This window comes from Mixophyes fleayi, chromosome 12 (assembly GCF_038048845.1).
Source record: "Mixophyes fleayi isolate aMixFle1 chromosome 12, aMixFle1.hap1, whole genome shotgun sequence".
Taxonomy (NCBI): Eukaryota; Metazoa; Chordata; class Amphibia; order Anura; family Limnodynastidae; genus Mixophyes; species Mixophyes fleayi.
This window is the reverse complement of record NC_134413.1, coordinates 54,486,922-54,509,430: the sequence shown is the minus strand read 5'-3', so window position 1 is coordinate 54,509,430 and position 22,509 is coordinate 54,486,922. Positions and strand designations below refer to the sequence as shown.

At 41.2% G+C, this 22,509-nt stretch overlaps 1 protein-coding gene across 1 annotated transcript; it reads right to left on the bottom strand.

Moving 5' to 3' along the window:
- Window positions 1-1,296: 1,296 nt before the first annotated feature.
- On the bottom strand, window positions 1,297-22,108 carry VPS18 (VPS18 core subunit of CORVET and HOPS complexes). The gene is made up of 5 exons (XM_075193260.1): window positions 21,962-22,108; window positions 19,951-20,092; window positions 16,761-16,852; window positions 6,588-8,440; window positions 1,297-3,680 (listed from the first exon to the last, which is right to left on the bottom strand). The coding sequence occupies exons 1-5, from the start codon at window positions 22,047-22,049 to the stop codon at window positions 2,952-2,954; spliced, it is 2,904 nt and encodes a 967-aa protein (XP_075049361.1). The 5' UTR covers window positions 22,050-22,108; the 3' UTR covers window positions 1,297-2,951.
- Between the last annotated feature and the right edge of the window lie 401 nt (window positions 22,109-22,509).

The following is a 22,509-nucleotide window of genomic DNA, read 5'->3' as shown; positions in this document are numbered from 1 at the left end:
TATATATATATATATATATATATATTTCTTCCTTTTTTTTTAGATCCTTTGTTACCAGGCAGTCCACAATCTTCTCCAAGCTAACTTAATTTAGCATTTCTGAAATTCATGACTTTTCCCCTCACACATTATATTAATTCTAGTTTTTCTATTACTTTTTGCCACACATTTAATATTCTACCAGTTTTAGGTATAAGCACCTCCTTAATGGATGTTTTAACCCAACTCTGCTCTTCCTCACTTTTTCTAGCATCACCCTCCCCCCAATTCCTAGTTTCAAATAGTTTTCCCAGCTTGTAGACATATTTTCCCCTAGTACAACCAACCTTCCCACCGATTTGAAATACGTCACTACTGTAGTCAATCAGCCCATATCTCCAAGAACACAAAGCTCTATTTTCCTACAGCAACTTATAAATCTCCTTAACGTCTTGTTGTCTGTCAGGTGTAGTATGTGGCACAGGTAGAATTTCTATCTTCCCCAAAATTTGTCATTGGTACCAATGCGTACATCCCAGCCCCAGTCAAAACCTCATTTTAAAGCTACAACTCATGACAAATCTTTACTTTCCCTTACCTTAAGCAAAGAATGGCAATAAAGGGGAAAAACAAAGCTAGACACCAAGGATTTAGCATCAAGTTTCTAGCTTGAGATGCAAGTAGTTTATGGTGTTGTACTGAAGACTTAAGGATTTACTGTGAAAATATGAGATCTATATTAACTTGGCTTGGAATCACAGTCACACTGTAAAGACATGTTTGCACTGTAAAAAAAAAAAAAAAAAAAGTGTCCTCTTAAACTGTTACCGCCTATGAATAATCTAGTACTTTGAGTACCTCGAGACTTATGCAGCTGTTTTACCCAGTGCCCTGTGGTTAGTCTCATAGCTCTGGCTGAACAGCAGAGCTATGAGATGCTGTGAGCAGAAGAACTAATATCAGGAATGAAAGTCACAAAAATTGGCTGCAGAGGACTGTGTGAAAGAAGCGACCTTTGAAAAAGTTGCAAATTTGGTAGTGCAAAAAACACACTGTAGATTATTCCATCTCATTCTCTTTATAACCTATTGTGCAATACCAATATACAAATGGTCATTTTCTATTTAGTACTAGCTCTAAATTTCATTTTTTTTTTATAGAAAATTATACTTCATTTTTAGACAACAGTAAAAACAATAAAAGAAAAATGAGCAATGTGTTCCAACACTTATTCAGACACAAAGGGGGTCCTATCATAAAAATGTTAGCATATCAATTATTTAATTTATTTAAAGAAAGAAGCAAAAACAGAAGAAGTGGAAGTTGCTCAATCAATTTATAAGTTCATAGCAGGTGCTTGAAAGGGTGGGGTTATCCTGAAAAGAAAAGATAAAAGTCCCCCAGCACACTGCTATAACCAGCAAAGGAGCTGCTATTTCTATTTATACGTAAGAATGCAGAAATCTCAGTTGCACACATTTGCAAATGTATAGTAAGCCACCCTTCCTGTCAAGCTGCTTTTGCTAGTAGATTGGTCCTAACTTCCCTATTTTTGGGCCATACATACATGCGTTTTTAAATTGAGAGCCAATTTACCAAGAGGTACCTCAAACTCCTCCAAATAGAAATACATCACTCCCCATCAGCTACGGATGCCAAACATGCCTCAAACACACAAGACAGAAGTGGAAATTGCTTAACTTATAGGTTCATAGCAGGTGCTAGAAATGGTGGAGTGGAGGAGTTTGTGGTACCTCTTCGTAAGTTAGCTCTCAATTTGAAAACGTTTGTATGGCCCAAAAATAGGGAAGTTAGGACCACTCTACTAGCAGAAGCGCCTTGATGGGGCTGGTGGCTTACCATACATTTGCAAACGTGTACAACTGAGATTTCTACATTTCTATGTATAAAACAGAAATAGCATCTCCTTTGCTGGTTATAGCAGTGTGTTGGGGGATTTTTCTCTGTTTAAAGAGAAAAAAAAAAGTTTTCTTATACGTACATTTTAATGCTGTTTTTCCCTCTTCTTTCTATTTAATGAATAAAGGTAGAAAGCTATGCTCTAGAGCTACAAGCATGAACCAACACTTGGGGGTAAATGTATGAAGCTGAGATTTTACCGGCGGGTTTGAAAAATGGAGCTGTTGCCTATAGCAACCAATCAGATTCTAGCTATCATTTTGTAGAATGTACTAAATAAATAATAGCTAAAATCTGAGCGGCTTTTCAAACCCGCCGGAAAGCTCAGCTTGATACATTTACCCCCTGGTATCCACCATATGTCGCTTATTTTAGATTACATATGTGAAAACCAGTTAGTTGCAACTTGGTTCTACCAAACGATATGCTGTTCATTGCCATACCTGTGAGCTCTGACACTGGAAAATCTGATCATTCCAACTGTATTGTCATTAAAAGGTCCCAAAGAAAACTATGAAAATGATCATAAGTTATGCATAATAACCTTCACTCTGAAAATAGGAATGGTTTCATAAGCATATATTATCACACAAAGAACCTCAGATTTCTGAAATCTTTTCACAAGCAAATGTATTAGCATAATCATAATACAGAAATATTTTGCAGTCAATTTCTGAAAGCATTTAAACGTAATCAAACGCGGACTCACATTCACATATCTAATGCATATAAATGCACTGTGCCAGATGCAAAATCATAACATCCAATAAAGTGTTTTCAGAGGTATAAGTGCAAGCAGCCTCTTCAAAACCATAAACAAGTGTAAGACCACAGGTATTAATAGCAAGACCAGTCTTCCACAATACAAAAAAGGTATTATGGTCAACAACACAGAAATAATAAAAACAGTTAAAAACAAAAACAAAAAAAAAAAAAACACACAAACAGGCACAAGAATATACACAATCATTGATCATTATTAAGTACATTATAGTTTTAAGGTAACCTTGGACCTTGTTGAGGCAGTTTCATATAAACCTTACAAGCATATCCTACAGCCAGCTGAGCATCTCCTCTTTATATTTCTGTGGATCTATGAAAGGTTTGTCAATTGATCGAATCATAAGTTCACCACAGAAGGGACACTCTGCTGCTAAAATGTCATCAATGTCTGCCTTAATCTGTTCACGACTTTGTTGCCCCTTGCCCAGACTTATAGTATCCTCATCCTTTGTGTTGGAGCGACTTTTGGAAGGCTGGACTGCAGCTCCCAGCTTCTTCTGCAGATCATCTAGTTTCAACTGCTTGTAAGCAGGGAGATTGGGGACAACAGTCTGCATAAGACAGTCATAATGGAACATGTGACCACAAAGGAAAAGATAAAAGGGTCGGTTCAAAAGTGGGAATTCACAGGCTGTACACTTATCTTGTGGCTCCACAGAGCCATACTTATTTCTCATCTCCTGCATGTCTTCTCGTATGCGCTTGGCACTCATTGTGGCATCTTCCATTTCTTGCTTCAGCTCCTCAATATGCTGGTTGTAAGCGTGCAGTGAGCTGCAGATGGCTTCCTTAAAGTGATCAATGGTCACAAAGTCAGGGAAGAATGGAAGAATATCTTCGATTTTTAGAAGATTACAGCTGGACAGACAAACCATGGCCTTCTTCACATCCTTCTCCTCCTGTACCACGTGACATGCAATCTTCAACCATAGTTTCTTCTTTAGTTCCTCATCTTCAGCTGGTAAATCTGCACAACATTTTGCCAGATCGACATCAACCTATGTAGCAACCATAACAGAAATTATTTTATTATTTTTTTTTTTTACAAAAAACACCAAAAATCTGTATTTTATTCCTCTAACTCATAAGTGGAAAATGTAAACTCACAAAACTGGAAGGCTCAATACAAGTGACAAATTAAATTACACAAATATATTTAAGATGTCGGGATTTACAATAGTTTAAACTGAAAGAAATTAAGACTTTACCCTGTGGTTTGAGAGAATCCATAATGGCATCTGTAACTGATCCTTCTCTAGTTATAACAGCCTGGTTTAGTTTGAAAGGTAACGTAACACTGCCATTTATGACAGTTCGGGAAACAAAGGGAGCGGTGAAATCTTCGTCTTCGCCTAAATAAATATTACTGTTCTCCACAAATAACCTTTTTTTGGATAAATCATTAGCACTTTATGAAGTGTCCCGCAAGTCTACTGCCGTATATATAAATCCTATGAACAAACTGATGTGAAATAGTGTTTGCTGTTTACCCTGGTTGCCATCACCTATCATATTGCAAAACTAGATATTGCCTGAATTCATTACTGTAACGCAGATATATCAATATGTGGCTATTATTCATCTAAGTGACATTCTCTATCTGTGCATAAGCTATTTATCACATACTACTTGGGGAACTCAAGTGTTCCTAATTTGAAATTGGTAGTACTACGTTAGACCATTATACCAATTTGCAATGGAATTTGACAGTACTTTCAGCATGGAGACCACACCAATGCCTGCCGTCCAGAACATACATACTGCACCCCTGTCTGCCAGCCAGAACATACATACTGCACCCCTGTCTGCCAGCCAGAACATACATACTGCACCCCTGTCTGCCAGAACATACATACTGCACCCGTCTGAAAGCCAAAACATACATACTGCACCAATGTCTGCCAGCCAGGACATACATACTGCACCAATGCCTGCCAGCCAGGACATACATACTACACCAATGCCTGCCAGGACATACATACTACACCAATGCCTGCCAGGACATACATACTTCATCCCATCATTGCCTGTCTGCACATACATAGATGTGTGACATGTGACAAGTTGCTCTAATGTCTCTTTCTAAGACACGCAGGCCCTAAACTACGATAAAGCTAAAGTAAGAAAATGTAATAGTACTGCATGTGTGTATTCCAGTGAACACACAAATCTGTGAATTAGCAGATCTACCATTTTGTGAGTGACAGCAATCTCACTCCATGATAGTGCTGAATCTGCAGCTAACCACAGGATGTGATGGCATACCATGTCTGTATTGCTCAAGGAACACGTCCATTAAGGTTTCTGTCCTAATCGTCGTAATTTCATTGCTTTTTGGAGTTTGAGTGGAAGAGTTTCAATAGTTTGATTACATTTTAGAAGGTGTGTAAGGAACCTTAATCGGACATGTTAAACCGTAAGTTTTTTTTGTCTATGTCTAGGCTGGCAATGTGGAACATAAGTAATATAGTAATGCTGTTAATGTCTTGTGTTGCATCCACAGGCATCACTTTCTATTATTTCTAAATAAAAGCACTGGCAAACTGAAGATTAATAGAAATAACTGATTACATAAAAACAGCATCTTTTCACTCTTGCCCTGATTCTTTATGTCTCTGGTTTGACACAATATTGTTTTTTGTTCTGTGGCTTTCCCTCTGTGGTGTTGGTTTTAAAATGGTTTTAAAATATTTAGTTTATTACGGTTTCTCCTGTTTTTTATTGTGATAAAATGTAAATGTATCATATACGTGATCATGGTTCCTCACAAAACTATCAGGAAAGTCACCTTGCATATTACTTGAAATTTTATTTTCCATAAAATAATTAAAAAGATTAAAAGTTGTATTTGTCAGACCAGCTATATCATATGTTTTAGAATGCAAATGCAATATATAAAATGACATAAGACCCCTTACAATTAGGTTCCTTGAACAGAGAAGAAACAGACACAGAGCTCATATAGAGGTAGCCATAGTACGAAATGCGTATTTGTTAAAGACGACCTACCAAATAGGTTTACACATAGGGAAGTATGCAGAGAGTGTAAGCTGGTCACTTACTATCAAAGAGATGTTAAGTGGACGTAGATTTATCTGCATTTCTATACTAATCACTTGAGTTATTCTTTCTGCGAGTTATCTGATTTATGGGACTTGTAGTTCCTAACTGGACTCAAAGGGGGGTATTCAATTGACGGCGTGATCGCCGAAAATCGAGCGCTCGAAAAATATTACCGTTAATACGGTAATTACTCGCTGAATTTCAGCTCGCAGCTCAGGAAATCCAGCGAGTAAATTACCGTATTAACGGTAATATTTTTCGAGTGCTCGATTTTCAGCGATCACGCCGTCAATTGAATACCCCCCAAATGATCTAATGATTTTAGTGGTGCTGTGAATTACTCTCTCGTTTTGCTTTTGATTTTATTTGGTAAAATATATGTATTTTTAGGGTAATAGAATGTTATTCCATTATTTTAGGTTTGCATTATGTATTAATACATTCTGTAGTGATTAAACCAACTCTATGTTTATTTATTCCACTATTCAGAACTATTGTTTCATTTGGTTAACTATTCAGTCACACATGGATTGTAGTAGCACTGTCTTCTAACATTTTTTTAGATGTGGTTTTCCTCTTAGGGAAAGGTGGCAAAATCCCATAATAGACAGATGTGTTTTATAGACTGAATTGATTGAAGACAAGCAATTGCCCGATATCCATTTTTATTTTCCATTATGACCCTAGAAAATAACAGGTCTTTGCACTGAATAAAAGTGTATCTACATATCAGATCTGTTGCCATATCTTAAAGCTGAAAGAAAAAAATTCAACATTTGAGCAGTATCTCAACTCCTTAGTAATTTGTCACTGGATAATATGAAAGCTCAACATATACCTACCTTTAAAGCTAGATCTACCGCTTCTTCATACAGCTCCATAACTTTGTAGACATGGACACAGGCATGATGGTGCTCATGTTCTGCACATAGACGTAGAGCATATTTTAGGTCATAGTGGATTCTATTAGGATTAGTACCAGCCTTTTCCAAGTATGAGAGGAGGCGGTCTGGTCGAAACTGAGCATACAGTGACAACAAGTAGTTGTGAATGGCCTGTTCAGTTTCTTTGAGTTCATTCACACAGAATTCCATGTATCTAATGGCCTCATTGATTTGAGTGCATGCACTCTGGCTGTAATTAACAAGGGCAGGAATGAGATTCTTTGGGTCCAGTTTTTTTCCCATTTGGACCCAAGAGTCTACAACCTTTTTCGGGATATGCTGCATCAGGACTGGAGAGAACTTATAGAAAAGTCTCTTGTCTTTGTGCTTCGACAGTACATTAAGGGCCTCATCATAATCATCATTCTGGCAATGATGGGATACTACTCGTTCATAGTCCTCCATGAGAACAGCAAAATATACCATGTGCTCCGTGTCCCCATGACTGGCTAAGAGGTCATATATGGAGGCACGGTTATTACTGAGACATTCTTTATTAATCTTGCTGCTAAGAAAAGCTCTGAAGTCATTACGGGTCTTTAGATATAAGCTTCTTTTTGATGTATCGCTTTCTAAAATTCCAAGGCGATTAAGATACAACTCTGTTAACCAAGTGGTGAGTAAAGTGATTTGTATTTTCTCTGAAGATTTTAAGTTGGCCAGCTTTTTCAGTAGAAACTCCATCAGTGCTTCTTCCTGTTTTGCTTCAATGAATTTCAGTGCTATTTCTTCAAAGTAGTTTTGCGTGAGAGCATAACATTTAGCACTCTCTTTATATTTCTGGGTCTGGAAGCAGTGCTCAGCCTCTTTAGCCAACACCATATCCATACATTCAGGACGATCCTTACAAAATTCTTTGGCCAAGTCAAATTTGCCCATGTTCATGTACATCTTCCAAACATCTCTTGGCTCACGTTCAACAAGGTATCGGAAGACTGCCCTCTCTGTATGGATCCAGATCTGGCCTACAATTGGATCTTTCACCATCCTTTTCAATGGACCAAACTTTTCTGGAAAGATATCTTCAAATACTACCTGTCCATTTAAAGTACAAATTGCCTTTACCCTGTCAGGTAGCAGGAGCAAAAAGTGGAACTGTGTAAGCACAATGGATATTGGTTTTTCACTGAATGGGTACTCCCAAACCTGGACATCAGTGAGACCAGAATCTGGCCGAGAGAAATCCAAGTTTCCGTAAAGCACCCCATTTCCCATCATCCAAGCAAATGACATTGGGTAGGTGCGAAGTTTTTGAGTGTAGAATGCTATTTCACTATAACCAAGATCATCTGGAAATTCTCGGATGCTCGGAGGGTCATCGGCAGACTGGTTGAAAAGTGGTGAAAATCCTTGTTGTTCAGCACCTTCAGTTATTTTAGCAGTGAACTGGAACAGTCTTTTTCGAGTGGTTGCAATGACACAAAAACGGTTCTCATAACCACAATCGATTTCCAGACAGCAAACTGGAGCAGGTCCTGTCTCTTCCTCCAAGGTGTAAAGGTAGCGGAAATACTGGTCAGGATTTGTTCCGAAAAGACCACCTTCACTGGTTGAGATTTCTGCTTCATATATTTGACCTTGCTCGGTGCCTACTAAAATAGGACCTGTGGTTGTGTCATTCTTTTGGAACTTGTTCCATCCAATACATTCAATCATGTGGCCTTTCCATCGGGAAAGAGGTCGCACTTTCTGGCCATTCCGATTCAGATACAGGCATTCACTAGTGTTCAGAGCAATCAGGAGATGTGATCCTAAAGTAAATAAAATGACACACTTGTATTATGATTAGACAGCAGATTTACTCTTAATTATCATCATCATCTTATTTATAAAGGTGCCATACAGGGGAGCTTGAACAACAAAAATATATAGGATGCGAGAACAGAATTACACAAGAACGGGCCTCCTTTGTGCTTACATTCTAGAGGGGAGGGGCAGACAGAGGAAGAAGCTGTGTGGGGGCACAGTTTGGCGTTTCAGATGAGGGCTGGTAGGCTTGAATGCAGAGGTGAGTTTTTTTAGTACACTTGAAGCTTTGGAGACTGGTGCATAATCTAAATGGGCGTAGGGGTGCATTCTAAAGGGTGGGAGCAGTGTCAGAGAAATATTAAAGTTGGGAATGGGAAGAGGTAATCAGTGAAAAGGTCAAGAGGCTGCCGTTGGAAGAGCAGAGTGTGTACAGAAGTGAGGTTACAGATATAAGAGGCAAAGAAATTGTTGCTGGCTTTGTAGGTGAGGGCGCAGAGTTTGAACTGAATTCTATAGGGTACAGGGAGCCAATGTAGTGGGTGGGGGCAAAAGGAAAATGAGATGGGCTGTAACTTGTAAAATTTACCCACCTCTTACCACTTCAAGCCATCCATTTTTATATCAGTGCTACTAAAGTTCTCCAATCTGAAAAAGCATTACGTGACATTCACAAACACACACACACAACAGGAATTAAGATATGCAAGAAGAAACTGCTGATACGAATAACTCAGAAAAGCAAACTAACTATAAAAGAATTTCATGAGGTGGCAATTACAAAGTTATTTACCACTTTCAATTACATAACTGTAGTGATGTTATGTAGTAATAGTTAATGTTCTTAAATTAGCAATATGATTTTAGCTTTGTAACGTATGCTAATAAAAGGGGTATAACATATATTGATATTTTTCCTGATTCTTTAAAAACTCTGTGGAAATTTTATATTACTACTTTGAATTTACTAGCACTGATAGTGCTACTTGGTGCACTGACAGTTAAGAGGAAGCAGCTATATGAGCCAGGTGTAGACAGAGGACTGCAAAGTATATTTACAAAATTTTAAATGTCACATTTTAGCCAAATGGGTTCTATCAAATAAAAGTTAGTAGTTCAGGGGAACACTAGTTTAAACAGGAGCCAATATAGCACTTGCCATTCCATAGTTATCTTGGGTAGTATATTCAAAGTATCAACACTAAGCTGACTGAAGTAAAACCTTTGCATTTAACTATGTTGTTATAAACATACATAAAAACACAAAAAGAACATTTTTCCATCACTGTAAAAGCAACCATATTTGCCCTTAGTGGAAATAACGAACAGGTTCAACAATACCAGGAAGTCTCAATTCCTCTTATAGGTTCTGGATACCTGCAATCTCATTAGCATGCATATGTTCCATAGAACTACCTGTTCAGATTGTTTTATGTTAGAACGGTGTAAGATATCAAGATCCTGAGGCTTCTAAAAAGGGAGAATGACCAGAGCCAAGGACAGGCTTCTAAAGTTGAATCAGCTGCAGGATCGGAGCACCACCAGAGCAGAGCTTGCTCAGGAATGGCAGCAGGTAGGTGTGAGTGCATCTGTACGCAGTGTGAGGTGAAGAGGTTTAGAGGCCAGCAAAGAAGCCACTTCTCTCTAGGAAAAACCATCAGGGCAGACTGTTAAGGACTGGGGTAAAGTAATTTTCTGTAATGAATCCCCTTTCAGATTGTTTGGAGCATCTGGAAAAACGCTTGTCTGGAGAAGGAAAGGTGAACGCTACCATCAGTCCTGTGTCATGCCAACAGTAAAGCATCCGGAGACCATTCATGTGTGGGGTTACTTCTCAGCCAAGGGAGTTGGCTCACTCACAATTTTGCCAAAGAACACAGCCAAGAATAAACAATGGTACCAAAACATCCTCCAAAAGCAACTTCTCCCAACTATCCAAGAACAGTTTGGTAACGAACAATGCCTTTTCCAGCATGATGGAGCATCTTGCCATAAGGCAAAAGGTGATAACCAAGTGGCAAGGGGATCAAAACATCAAAATTTTGGGTCCATGGCCAGGAAAACCCCAGACCTTAATCCCATGCTAACAAACTCCAGGCATTGAAGAGGCAAGAATGGGCGGCCATCAGTCAGTATGTGGCCCAGAAGTTGATTGACAGTATGCCAGGGCAAATTGCAGAGGTCTTCAAAAAGAAGGGTCAACACTGCAAATATTGACTCTCTGCATAAGTGTAATGTACTTGTCAATAAAAGCATTTGACACTTATGAAATGCTTGTAATTTTACTTTACCTCAGCATACCATAGCAACATATGACAAAAAAAGTCTAAACACTGAGGCAGCAAACTTTGTGAAAACCAATACTTGTGGCATTTTTTCTCTTCGGGTCATCGGTGTCATAAGTTAATTAATCAATCACTTGCTTGCTTTTTCTTCTGGCAGGTTCTGGGGGTCCTTCACCGGAGAATATTCCTTCTGTACGATTCTACTAACCTTATTTCTCAGAGTGGATGATGCAGATTTAATTTTTCTTTTAGCATATAAAGATTTGCTTTGCGATGCAACTGCATGGAATTTCAAAGGTGACTTCCCCTAATTCTGTCAGTGATGTATTGATTTGCTCCAGAATTTCATCTTTTGACAGCTACTATTGTTTCAGAAATTACAGAAAAGCAATCAAGAGGGGCAAGTGGGCTTTACAGGGGTAATGGTGGTGTTTAAGATTCCAAAAAAGGGAAACACCTGGTGGGCAAAATTATAAATAATTACTTTTCGTTTTAAAGAGAATTTTTTAATTAAACATTAAAAACCTCATTCTGCTCTGCCCTCTCCCTCGTTAAACAATCCTTCTTTAAGTCCCTCATTTCTTCTCAGTCCTCCAATCCCCGCCACCTCTTTGCCACCTTCAACTCCCACCTCTCTCCCCCCCCTCCTCCTGTCCCACCTTCCCGCTCCGCTTCTGACTTTGCCACCTTTTTCTCTTCTAAAGTTGAGGCCATCAGACTGAACATCTCCTCCTTCCATCCCTCTCCCACCTCCCTTATCGCTTCACCTCCCTCCAACAACCAACTCTGGTGCTCCTTTTGCCCTACATCGGATGAAGAAGTTCGCTCCCTTATTCTTTCCTCTCCACCCACTACCTGTCCTCTTGATCCCATCCCCTCACCTCCTTCGCTCTCTCCCACTGTTTGCTCTTACCTTGCACTCCTTTTCAACCTATCACTCTCCTCTAGCGTAGTCCCCTCCTCATTTAAACACACTCTTATCTCTCCCAACCTCAAAAAACCTAATCTTGACCCCACCTCTCTTGCTAATTATCGCCCCATCTCACTTCTTCCCTATGCCTCCAAATTACTCGAGAGGATTGTCTGCAGCCGCCTCACCAGACACCTTTCAGACAATTCCCTCCTCAACCCTCTCCAATCAGGTTACCGCCCCCTCCACCAAAACTGCCCTGGCCAAAGTTACTAATGCTCTCCTTTTAGCCAAATCCAGGGGTCACTTCTCCCTACTCATCTTCCTCGACCTCTGCAGCCTTCGACACCGTGGACCACCCTCTCCTGCTACAAACTCTTCTCTCTCTGGGCCTCTCAGGATCTGTCCTGGTTCACCTCATACCTCGCAACCGCTCCTTCTCTGTATCCACGTTTGGTTCTTCCTCCACCCCCTGCCCTCTCCCTGTAGGAGTCCCTCAGGGATTTGTTCTTGGCCCCCTACTCTTTTCACTCTATACTTCCTACCTTGGCGCATCTTCTCCTTCAGACTCCAGTATCACATTTATGCCGACATTCAACTCTACATCTCTTCTGAACTCTCCTCTACCCTCCTTTCTCATGTATCCGTCTGCCTCTCTGCCATCTCCTCCTGGATGTCCACGCGCTCTCGAAATTAACAGCTCTAAAACTGAACTCATTGTTTTTCCTCCCCCTAGACTCCCCTCCCACCATGACCTCTCTATCGCTGTCAACAACACAATCAACTCCTCTGTCACCCAACTCCGCTGCCTGGGTGTCACCCTCAACTCCTCTCTCTCTTTTGACCCCCATATTCAATCCCTTACACAAGCCTGTCGCTTCGAACTGCGCAACATCGTTAGCATCCGGGCCTTCCTCTCTCAGAAGGCCACTAAAACTATCATCCACACACTCATCTCCTGCCTAGACTACTGCAACCTCCTCCTTACTGGCCTCCCCCTCTCCCATCTCGCCTCTCTACGTCTATACTCAATGCGGCTGCAAGATTCATCTACCTTTCTCGCCGCTCCTCCTCTCTCTGCCTTGCCTTACACTGGCTCCCTGTCCCCTACAGAATCCTTTTCAAACTCCTGACCATCACTTACAAGGCGCTCTCCCAGTCTACTGCCCCCTAATATCTCTAACCTCCTCTCCATTCACACTCCTTCCCGCTCGGCCAATGACAGTCACCTCTCCTGCACCCTGATCACCTCTTCCCACTCCAGAATCCAAGACTTCTCCCATGCAGCCCCCCTTCACTGGAATGACCTCCCTCGCTCCATCCGTCTCTCTCCTAATTTGTGCTCCTTCAAATGGGCACTTAAAACTCACCTGTTCCTCAAAGCCTACCACCAAACTTCCACCTAACCACCTCATCTCCCCCGCTCGTTCTCCCCTCTCTCCTCCCGGCCCCCTGTTCTCTCCCTACATACTTTAACTGTCCCCCTTTGTGCCTGAGTTTTGTTTACCCTCCTTTAGGATGTAAGCTCGTTTGAGCATGGCCCTCTTCCCTCCTGTCTCCAAACCTGCTATTTTGCTCCATCTTTACTGCATTAGCCTGTCTGGAGTTTCTGAAGTTTTGGTATTTTTTGTGTATTGTTCAGTTATGTTTCACCCTGTATAGTCTATGTTTGTGCTGTGTACGGTGCTGCGGAAATCTTGTGGCGCCAAACAAATAAAAGGATGATGCCGCTGATGATGATATTATTATTATTATTATTAATAATAATTATAGAGGCAATCAAAACCCCATTCTTTTTCTTTCAAAGCCTTAAGTATACTTTAAGGATCAATTTTTTAAAAAGGGGACGTTAAATGTTAACTCCTCTGTCTCAGGTTGATAAAGCTTATTAAACACAAGAATATTTTCATCTCAAAATTTTTTTTAACTAAATGATTTTTTAATGACTCTCAGTCAGGCAAGATTGCTAAAACTTTTTTCTGGAATCCCCATTTTGTGATTGACAAAGGATGAAAATTATATGTGAATTAGGCACCAAGATGTGAATTTTTTATGAGACATATCACATTAAAAATGGAGAATCAGGAATGGCATTTCTGAGTAATTTTACATAAGTTTGATCCCCTATATCTCAGAAACTATTAGGCCTGGAGAAGATACATGGGTTAGTAGATATGTGGTAGTAGCAGGTGTACCAAGTGTACCAAGAACACCTGAGTCGGTGGCTGCCATGGCCTGGTTGAACTGACATGGAATGAGCCTTTGTTATGGAGCAAGGTGCCAGAATGTGGAGGACTTTGACACCCCAGCAAAGAAGGCTATAAGAGGCCAAACACAGACAGCCCAATATGTGTGTCAAGTCTTGGAAAGGGAAGAAGACCCAGCATGTGGATCAGAGGCAAAGTTCTATGACCATCACAATGTGTGTTCCCTGCCAAATGCAGGGAAACACCTGTGAGGTCACCTCTTTGTGGCAGAAGGGCATCCTTGCAGTTGCAGAGGAATTTGCAGATTATTATTATAAATTTTTATTTATAGGGCGCCACAAGGTGTCCGTGGCGCCGTACAGGGACAAAACGAATTACAATACAAGGTGAGACAGCACAGTACAGTAAACAGTAACTCAGTAAGCTCAATGCACAGCTAGAGAGGGCGGGGAAAGGGGGAGAGAGGATCGGCAAACAACGGAGCCCAAGAAGGAGGGCGCGGAAGACAGGGAGACCCCCAGAGGGGACGGGGGGAGGAGGGTCCTCGAGGAGGGCGGCAAAGTAGCTGGAGAGCAGAGTTAGAAGTGGTGGAAACAGGAGGAGAGATGGCCCTGCTCAGAGGAGCGTACAATCTAAGGGAAGGGGTGGACAGACAGAGAGACGCAGGGGAGAGAGGGAGAATAGGGGGACAGGGGCGGGGAAGGGGAAAGAAGGAGGAGAGGCAGCAGAAAAGGTAGGGAGTTAAGTGGGAGACTGAAAGGCTTTAAGAAAAAGGTGGGTTTTTAAAGCCCGTTTAAAACTGGACAGATTAGGGGAAGTTCTGATGGAGGGAGGGAGCTTGTTCAAGTGGAGGGGGGCAGCGCGGGCGAAGTCTTGGATACGCGCGTGGGAGGAGGTAATAAGGGGGGGGAAGAGAGGCGACGATCAGAGGCAGAACGGAGAGGGCGGGATGGAGTGTGAATAGAGAGGAGGGTGGAGATGTAGGGCGCAGTGGAGTTGGCGAGGGCCTTGTATGTGAGTGTGAGGAGTTTAAAGAGGATTCTGAAGGGGAATGGGAGCCAGTGAAGGGCTAGGTAGAGGGGGGAGATAGAAGAGGAGCGGCGAGAAAGGAAAATAAGTCCCTCAGCAGCGTTAAGAACAGATCGAAGGGGAGCAAGATGAGAGTGGGGGAGGCCAGTGGGGAGGAGGTTGCAGTAGTCTAGGCGGGAGATGATCAGAGAGTGGATGAGACATTTGGTGGCATCTTGGGAGAGGAAGGGCCGGATGTGAGCGATGTTACGCAGCTGGAAGCGGCAGGATTTAGCAAGAGAGAGGAGTCGAGGATGACACCAAGGCAGCGAAGTTGGGGGACAGGGGAGATAGAGGAGTTGTCGACAGTGATGGAGAGGTCAGAAGGGGATGAGGTACGAGAGGGAGGAAAAACTATGAGCTCAGTTTTGGCGAGGTTAAGTTTGAGGAATCGGGAGGACATCCAGGAGGAGATGGCAGAGAGGCAGGCGGACACTCTAGAGAGGAGGGAGGGAGAGAGATCAGGAGAGGAGAGGTATAGTTGAGTGTCGTCAGCGTAAAGGTGGTAGTTAAAGCCGTAGGAGCTGATGAGTTGACCCAGGGAAGAGGTGTATAGAGAGAAGAGTAATGGTCCCAGAACAGAGCCCTGAGGGACCCCGACAGGAAGGGTGGACGGGGGGGGGGGAGGGAGACCCAGAGGTGGTGACAGAGAAGGATCAGTCAGCAAGGTAAGAGGTGAACCAGGACAGGGCCGGAGAAGCCGAGAGACTGGAGGGTGTGGAGGAGGAGGGGGTGGTCAACGGTGTCGAAGGCTGCAGAGAGGTCAGGGAGGATGAGAACGGAGAAGTGGCCCCTGGCTTTAGCAGAGAGGAGGTCGTTGGTGACTTTAGCCAGGGCAGTTTCAGTGGAGTGAAGGGGGCGGAAGCCAGACAGATGCAATCCTACCACTCCACTGAGGAATCACAGGCACATGTTGGTGGCCTGGGCGCTCCCGAGACCCTGGCAAGGACCACCTCCTTATTTTAGTAGTCTATCAGACTCCCTGGGTTGTTACGGTGTGGAGCATTGTGGAAACCGTTTCATTGTCAATAATATCCTAATTGTGACAAGGCAGCTGTGTTATGTAGCATAGTCTTATATAAAGGTTATGTTTATAAACAGTATATCTGTCTAGGTGTAACTTATGGTACATGTGTCTAAGGCTAGGTACACACTGGAGCGTTTTTTCTCCCAAAAATCGGGCAGACCAGCCGACATACGACTGTTTGGTTGGAAGTCAGGTTAGTGTGTAAAATGACATAATGGTCAAAACACGTTCCAAAGTGTCGATTATCGGCTCATTTAGTTGGTCACTGTTTAATATTTTCCGACCAATTACCTAACAATCATGTAGCGTGTTTAAATTTCTAATCAATCCACGAGCAACTGCCATGGATCAAATCTTTGCTCACGAGTATAACGCTCTGAAAAGTCGCTACCCGGATGGTCGGTCTTTCATTAATCGTCTAAAACGTGACTAGTGTGTACGCATTAATCATTCGAGCGATTCCCCCAAACATTACAACACCTGATTTTAAATTATTTTGATGCAAAGAAATACTATTCAGGATGATGCTTGTCAATTGTAATTTATAAGGATATATGAAGTCACTGGCCTTTAAACTCCAAGTTGACATAAAATATTCTTATATTCCTCAGGAGAAATGTGATTTATTCCAATCCACATATATTCCTAATTACTGACATAATTAGCCAATGATAAGTGATCATATCATTAAGCATATGTTATTTTCTAGAGTATAATATGTATATGCATTGCATATTATTAGAACAATAAAATTAGAAATCATAAGCAGTCTAAAAGCAAATCTCAACATATATTGTATCAAAACAAAAGGGTAACACAGATTATTACCTGTGGGATCCAAAAATATCTTGTGGACTTTGAAATCATCTTTACGACCAAGTTCCACCTGGTTTGGCTGATCAGCTTTTATCAAGTCAATCCTACAGGGTTAGAAATTATATGGTAAAAAGGGCAATGTTAGATAATTTATTGTATAATTTTATCAACCGCAAATTGTGGGTTCACAATACACTTCAATCAAAAATAAATCACATTCAAAATGTTAACATATCCTATGGCATTTATTTAAGCACCTTAAAACCCATATTTCATATTTTGGAATGCCTCGATACAAAGGAACAGAACTTATTTTTTTCCATGCAGCCAGTGTTTGCAGGATATATAGGTAGCACATTATAATAATTATAGATTTTGTTTCAAGTCATCTCTAAACATTTAATTGACTAGGTATTTGGGAAAACAAATAGGTGTGCTTTAAATAAGGGTTTGACATAGTTATAGGGACCAAGATCTGAAATATGTAATTTTCATTTTACTTTTTCCCCCCACAACATGGTATACCATCAATGTAGACAGGTCCAACAATGGTGGGCACAGAAATTGTTAGTTTGGGAGAAGAGGTGGGCTAAGGAAAGCAAATTTTGGGATACTACTTTTTTTTTTATGTAGACTTTAGAAAGAAACTAAACCTCAAAATAAAGGGAATACATTTGACTGAACTGCAGACTTTCCTTTACGTGTGCTTTGATAAGGACCACAACTTTTGGGCTTTCACATGCGAACATGGCAACTCTCCACAGACCGGGATGGCGAAAGTACCACAATGTGAAAAAAGTTGAAAGAAAACATTTTAATGCTGTTTTCAGAAGATGTCAATAGCAGGGTGTGCCGATTTACATCAACTTTATTTTAATCACAATTTAAGTCACCATTAAAAAAATCTAGGGTTTTAACAAGCTTTTAATGGCAATTGGCATACTGTGCAATATGGACCATAGTCCTTTGACCTTTCATTAGCTGCTCTACTAATAAAAGGTCTATCTATGGCTATTGCTTGGTGACCTAATTTAATTATGACTCGTGATACAAAGAGGCTCTCTTGCCAGTCTGCGGCTAAGCAGCCCCAAAGGCAGCAAGCTGCGGGGCACTGTGTGTTCTGACACTTTTCCATCATAGACATCATTAACTTTGTCAGCAATTTGTGCTACAGTAGGAGCTTGGATTGGACCAGACGACTAGCCTTCTCCTCTCTCCGCACCAATGCCCATGACCCGGTTGCCGTTTCATCAGTTGTCCCTTCCTTGGACCCCTTTTGGTAGGTACTAAACACTGCATACCAGGAACACCCCACAACACCTGCCGTTTTGGAGATGCTCTGACCAGTCGTTTAGTCATTACAATTTGGCCCATGTCAAAGTTGCTCAGATTTTTATGCTTGCCCATTTTCCCCGCTTCCACCAAATCAACTTCAAGAACAGACTGTACACTTGCTGCTAAATATATCCCATCCTTTGACAGGTACTATTCTAACGAGATAATCAATGTTATTGACTTCACTTGTCAGTGGTTTTAATGCTGTGGCTGATCGATGGATATATTGTATATTTACATGCAACTGCTGCCTATGCAGATTTTTTTTTGGTTACCATACATAAACATCTCCAGTCAAAAGTTGATATACAATAAAATACAGGTTTACAGAAATTTTGCTCTCCTTGCTATACACAGTCTGAAGCAGAGCAGTCTGCTATAAAATCTACTCCCCCCCCCCCCCACCTTTTTTTTTGTTTGTTTTTAAAGAAGCGGACAGGCAACAATATTTTCAAATATTTTGTAACAATTACAGAAGCAATATTTCTGGCAGATGCCAATAGTTCCCAAGAGCCTTTAAACTTGCATTCTGCCTTCCATTCCATAGAGTCTTGTACCTATATCATCATCATCATTTATTTATATAGCGCTGTACAGAGAGAGCACTCATATCAGTCCCTGCCCCAATAGTTTAGTCTAAATTCCCTAACACACAGAGAGAGGGAGACTACAGTCAATTTGGTAGCAGCCAATTGACCTACTAAAACCCACACAAACACAGGGAGAAGATACAAACGCCACACAGAGAAGGCTATGGTTGGGAATCGAATTCATGACCCCAGTGCTGTGAGGCAGAAGTGCTAACCACTAGGCCACCATGCTGCCCTATATTACTGAACAGAAGTGTGTGTCACAGTTCAGAATTTGTGTGTCTTCAAGCATACATATTTTCCTTTCAAGGCCTAGTGAATAGATTTTTGGGGGGATTTTTTCCCACTGGGTTTTGATAAATTTCCCCATTTAAATAAAACCTCTTGTTTATTGTATTCAAGCGAAAGATCTACTTCTAAAGGAGCTCAAATTCCTCCACATCTTCTATATTGATGGTCACTAATAAACCTCAGAAGTTCATCAGTGTCTTTGGTGACAAGGAGAAATGTTTTATTTTCCTTAATAAGGATGAAGAGTCTATTCCTATTCTCTCTTTATTTCATTAGTAATAACAACCTGGACTCAGATTGTGATAGTCTGTTCCCTGGCTGAAGAGGGCCTTTCAGGTGGGGGACTTCATACCCATTATCCCGTAAGATCTTGGCTGCTTTTGTGACTTCACTTGCCACATCTAGTGGTTGCATAAGTAGTGGGAGATGTCCAAAACACCAGGAAGCGCAGTGTCTGCAATTCTAACTTTGGGTGCTAGAGAACAAGTGTCCGTTGTTCGGCACAATATATCAGGCCCCAATTAATAATCACTCCGTCTGGGTAAGGTAACTAAGAGGCAATTTTAACCTCATGCACTTCTAGAGCCCGAGTCATTAAGGAAAGGAAAGAAAGGGAGTAAATGTTCTCCGGGACAAACCATGTTACAATGCAAGGGGTGCAAATTAGTTTTTTATTTTGCACATAAGTTAAATACTGCCTGTATTTTCATCTAGCACACAAATACCTGATAGCTTTATTTTTACACTGAAATTTAAAGTTCATCTAGGACATGCCCTATCCCAACTATAAATCTGTCCCACATTTTACATTTACCTCCCCCTCCAATGCAACATGATTTTGCCCAGGTACAAAGTTACTCCTTTTTTATGCTTTACTCTCCTTAATGACTCAGGCCCCTAGTCTGTAAGAGGTGAACAGGGGCAATCTCCTGATGGTGGCTGTAAGAAAGGTTAAACGGAAAGTGACGTTGTAGTTGCTTACATACCTGAGAATTGCTTCTTTTCCCAAGCTCATGCATAGTTGATTGCTACACACTACCAAGCTGTTAATATTCTCTGGGGGAGTTAAATCAATCCTTTGTTTATTAAAAATAGGCGTCTCCTTCTCTAGACGAGCATTAACGTAGCCTGAGCAAAAGAAAAAGACAGGTTGAGAAAAACTAGGATGTGAAAACATACTTCAATGATTAGATTTAACAAGCATTTGTATGTTTTCATTTTCAACAGCTGCTGTAGAAAATATTCACTTGCTTTGCCATTTTTTCACATTTTCATTTCTTACATCATGGAATGAAGATAGATTTATTCAGGAATTCGTAATACTAATCAAACACAAGTCAAATATACAAACTCAAAGCTTTTCTTAATTACAGATAAAAGACATTTGATTTGAGTACCTGGTTGAAGAACCTTTAGCTGCAATTACAGCAGAGTCTATTTTTGTCAAGTCTCTATCAGATTTCCACATCCGGACAATAAAATTGTCATACATTCTTAGTAATAAGGGGAACATTGGTGCACCACAAAGTTTAATTAATTTCACAAATTCTTAATGGGACAGAAATCTGGGCTTTGACAAGCAATTTTCCTACTAAGAATATAAATCTTCTATCAAGTCGTAAGACTCGTGCAGACTGCAGGAGGTTTACCTAAAAGATTTGTCTATACCTTACACTATATCAACATCATCATCAGCTATTTATATAGCGCTACTAATTTCGCAGCGCTGTACAGAGAACTCACTCACATAAGCCCCTGCCCCATAGGAGCTTACAATCTAAATCCCCCAACATACACACAGACAGACAGAGACTAGTGTCAATTTGATAGCAGCCAATTAACCTACTAGTATGTTTTTGGAATGTGGGAGGAAACCAGAGCACCCGGAGGAAACCCACGCAAACACGGGGAGAACATACAAACTCCACACAGATAAGGCATACCTGCCTACTCTCCCGGATGGCTCCCGAATTTCGGGGAGTCCTCACGGACTCCCGGAAGAGTAGGGAAAACTCCAGAAATTTGGCGAAATTCACAACAGTGAGTGGAGGGGCGGAGCTTAATTGTACCATTAAGCTCCGCCCCTTCCATTCAATGCCACGAATTTAGGCTTTCCTAGAGTGGGGGCAGGGCCTCCTGCTAGCCCATGTCACATGACTTCTCCCCCGGAAATCTTAAAAGTGGGCATGTATGAGATAAAGCCATGGTCGGGAATCAAACTCATGACCCCAGTGCTGTGAGGCAGAAGTGCTAGCCACTAAGCTACCATGCTGCACTCTATATTCCAGTCCCTGAAATAGAAAAGAGATCTATAGCTTTATGCCACCATCACGCCTTGGTGTAGGAAGAGAATTTATAGGATGATGTACCATGTTAGGCTTGCATCAAACATAGCACCGAATGGTAAGACTAAAAAGTTCAATCCTGGTCTCATGAGACTATAAAATGTTCCTTTTGTTGATATGCAAGTCCCCAATATTCTGCCATGAGAGCATGTGTGATCTAAACTTGTAAATATAGCAATAGCTGCTACATCTAACATAACTTCTTGCATACATGCTTTACTAGATCCACTAATTCGCTCTATAGCCTTGATATTATTCCTAGTTCCAGTTTTTTCCCAGTATTTCCACTCTCAGGGTTCCACCCCGCTTTTCCTGGAAAATCAGTAATTTGAACGAGGAAACACACCCTATCTCACCCATTTAATCCAAGTTATGTCAAATGCGACCAGACCATGTTAGTGTCTGGAACTTGTAGTTCTCAAGCTGCTTACGTACATCTGAGCCATACTGTCTGTGAAATCGTATATATTTACACCATGGAAGCTCACTGGCTTGGTAGTATTCTCTAGAACGAACCTCGTTTTAATCAGAAGACTTTTTTTAAAAATTAATTGCACACGACTTCCACCACGAGCTCAGGCTTACTGCCAAATAGGAGAGGTCTATAAGCTTGCAATCCGTTGTGTTAACAAGCTGCTACAGACACCCTTACCGGAAAGCGGAATCCCCGGCGCCCGAATCTGGGACGGAAAGTTCACACGGGACAAGGAATCCTCGTATTCCTCAAGAATGGAAGCCATGATCGGCACCGAACCGTGAGTGCCCACAGCCTGCCAGCTGAGCGATCAACTTCCGGTATACTCCTAGGTCATGTGACATGTCACGCGACCTCGCCAATTGTCACGTGATACACCGATGATTTTTAAATCGCTGGGTTAATACTGCTACAGTATTTGTCCTCATGTGCACATGAGTACAAATACTAAGTTAAGTTAACTCTGGTTTCAATAATCCAGTATTCGCGATACCTTTCTAGAACCCCCTTTATCCCACCCACCATGTCTGCTCCAATGGCTTCCGATGACTTCCAGTCACAAACAACAGAACAGGCTTCTAGTGTTACTAACAACTTATTATTGTTATTATTATTAATAATGAAATAATTAATTTTATCCAAATATATTAAAAGAATTCAGGTAATCACTTTCTTGACCCATATTAGCATTTTTGCTATATGTTGGTTAAATGACAACCATTTTT

Coding starts and splice junctions, on each gene's coding strand:
- VPS18 (XM_075193260.1), bottom strand. CDS start 22,049: ATGGCTTCCATTCTTGAGGAATACGAGGATTCCTTGTCCCGTGTGAAC. Junction 20,093..21,961: donor GCCGGGGATTCCGCTTTCCG/GTAAGGGTGTCT, acceptor TCTTTTGCTCAG/GCTACGTTAATGCTCGTCTA. Junction 8,441..16,760: donor GATATTTTTGGATCCCACAG/GTAATAATCTGT, acceptor TATTTACTTTAG/GATCACATCTCCTGATTGCT.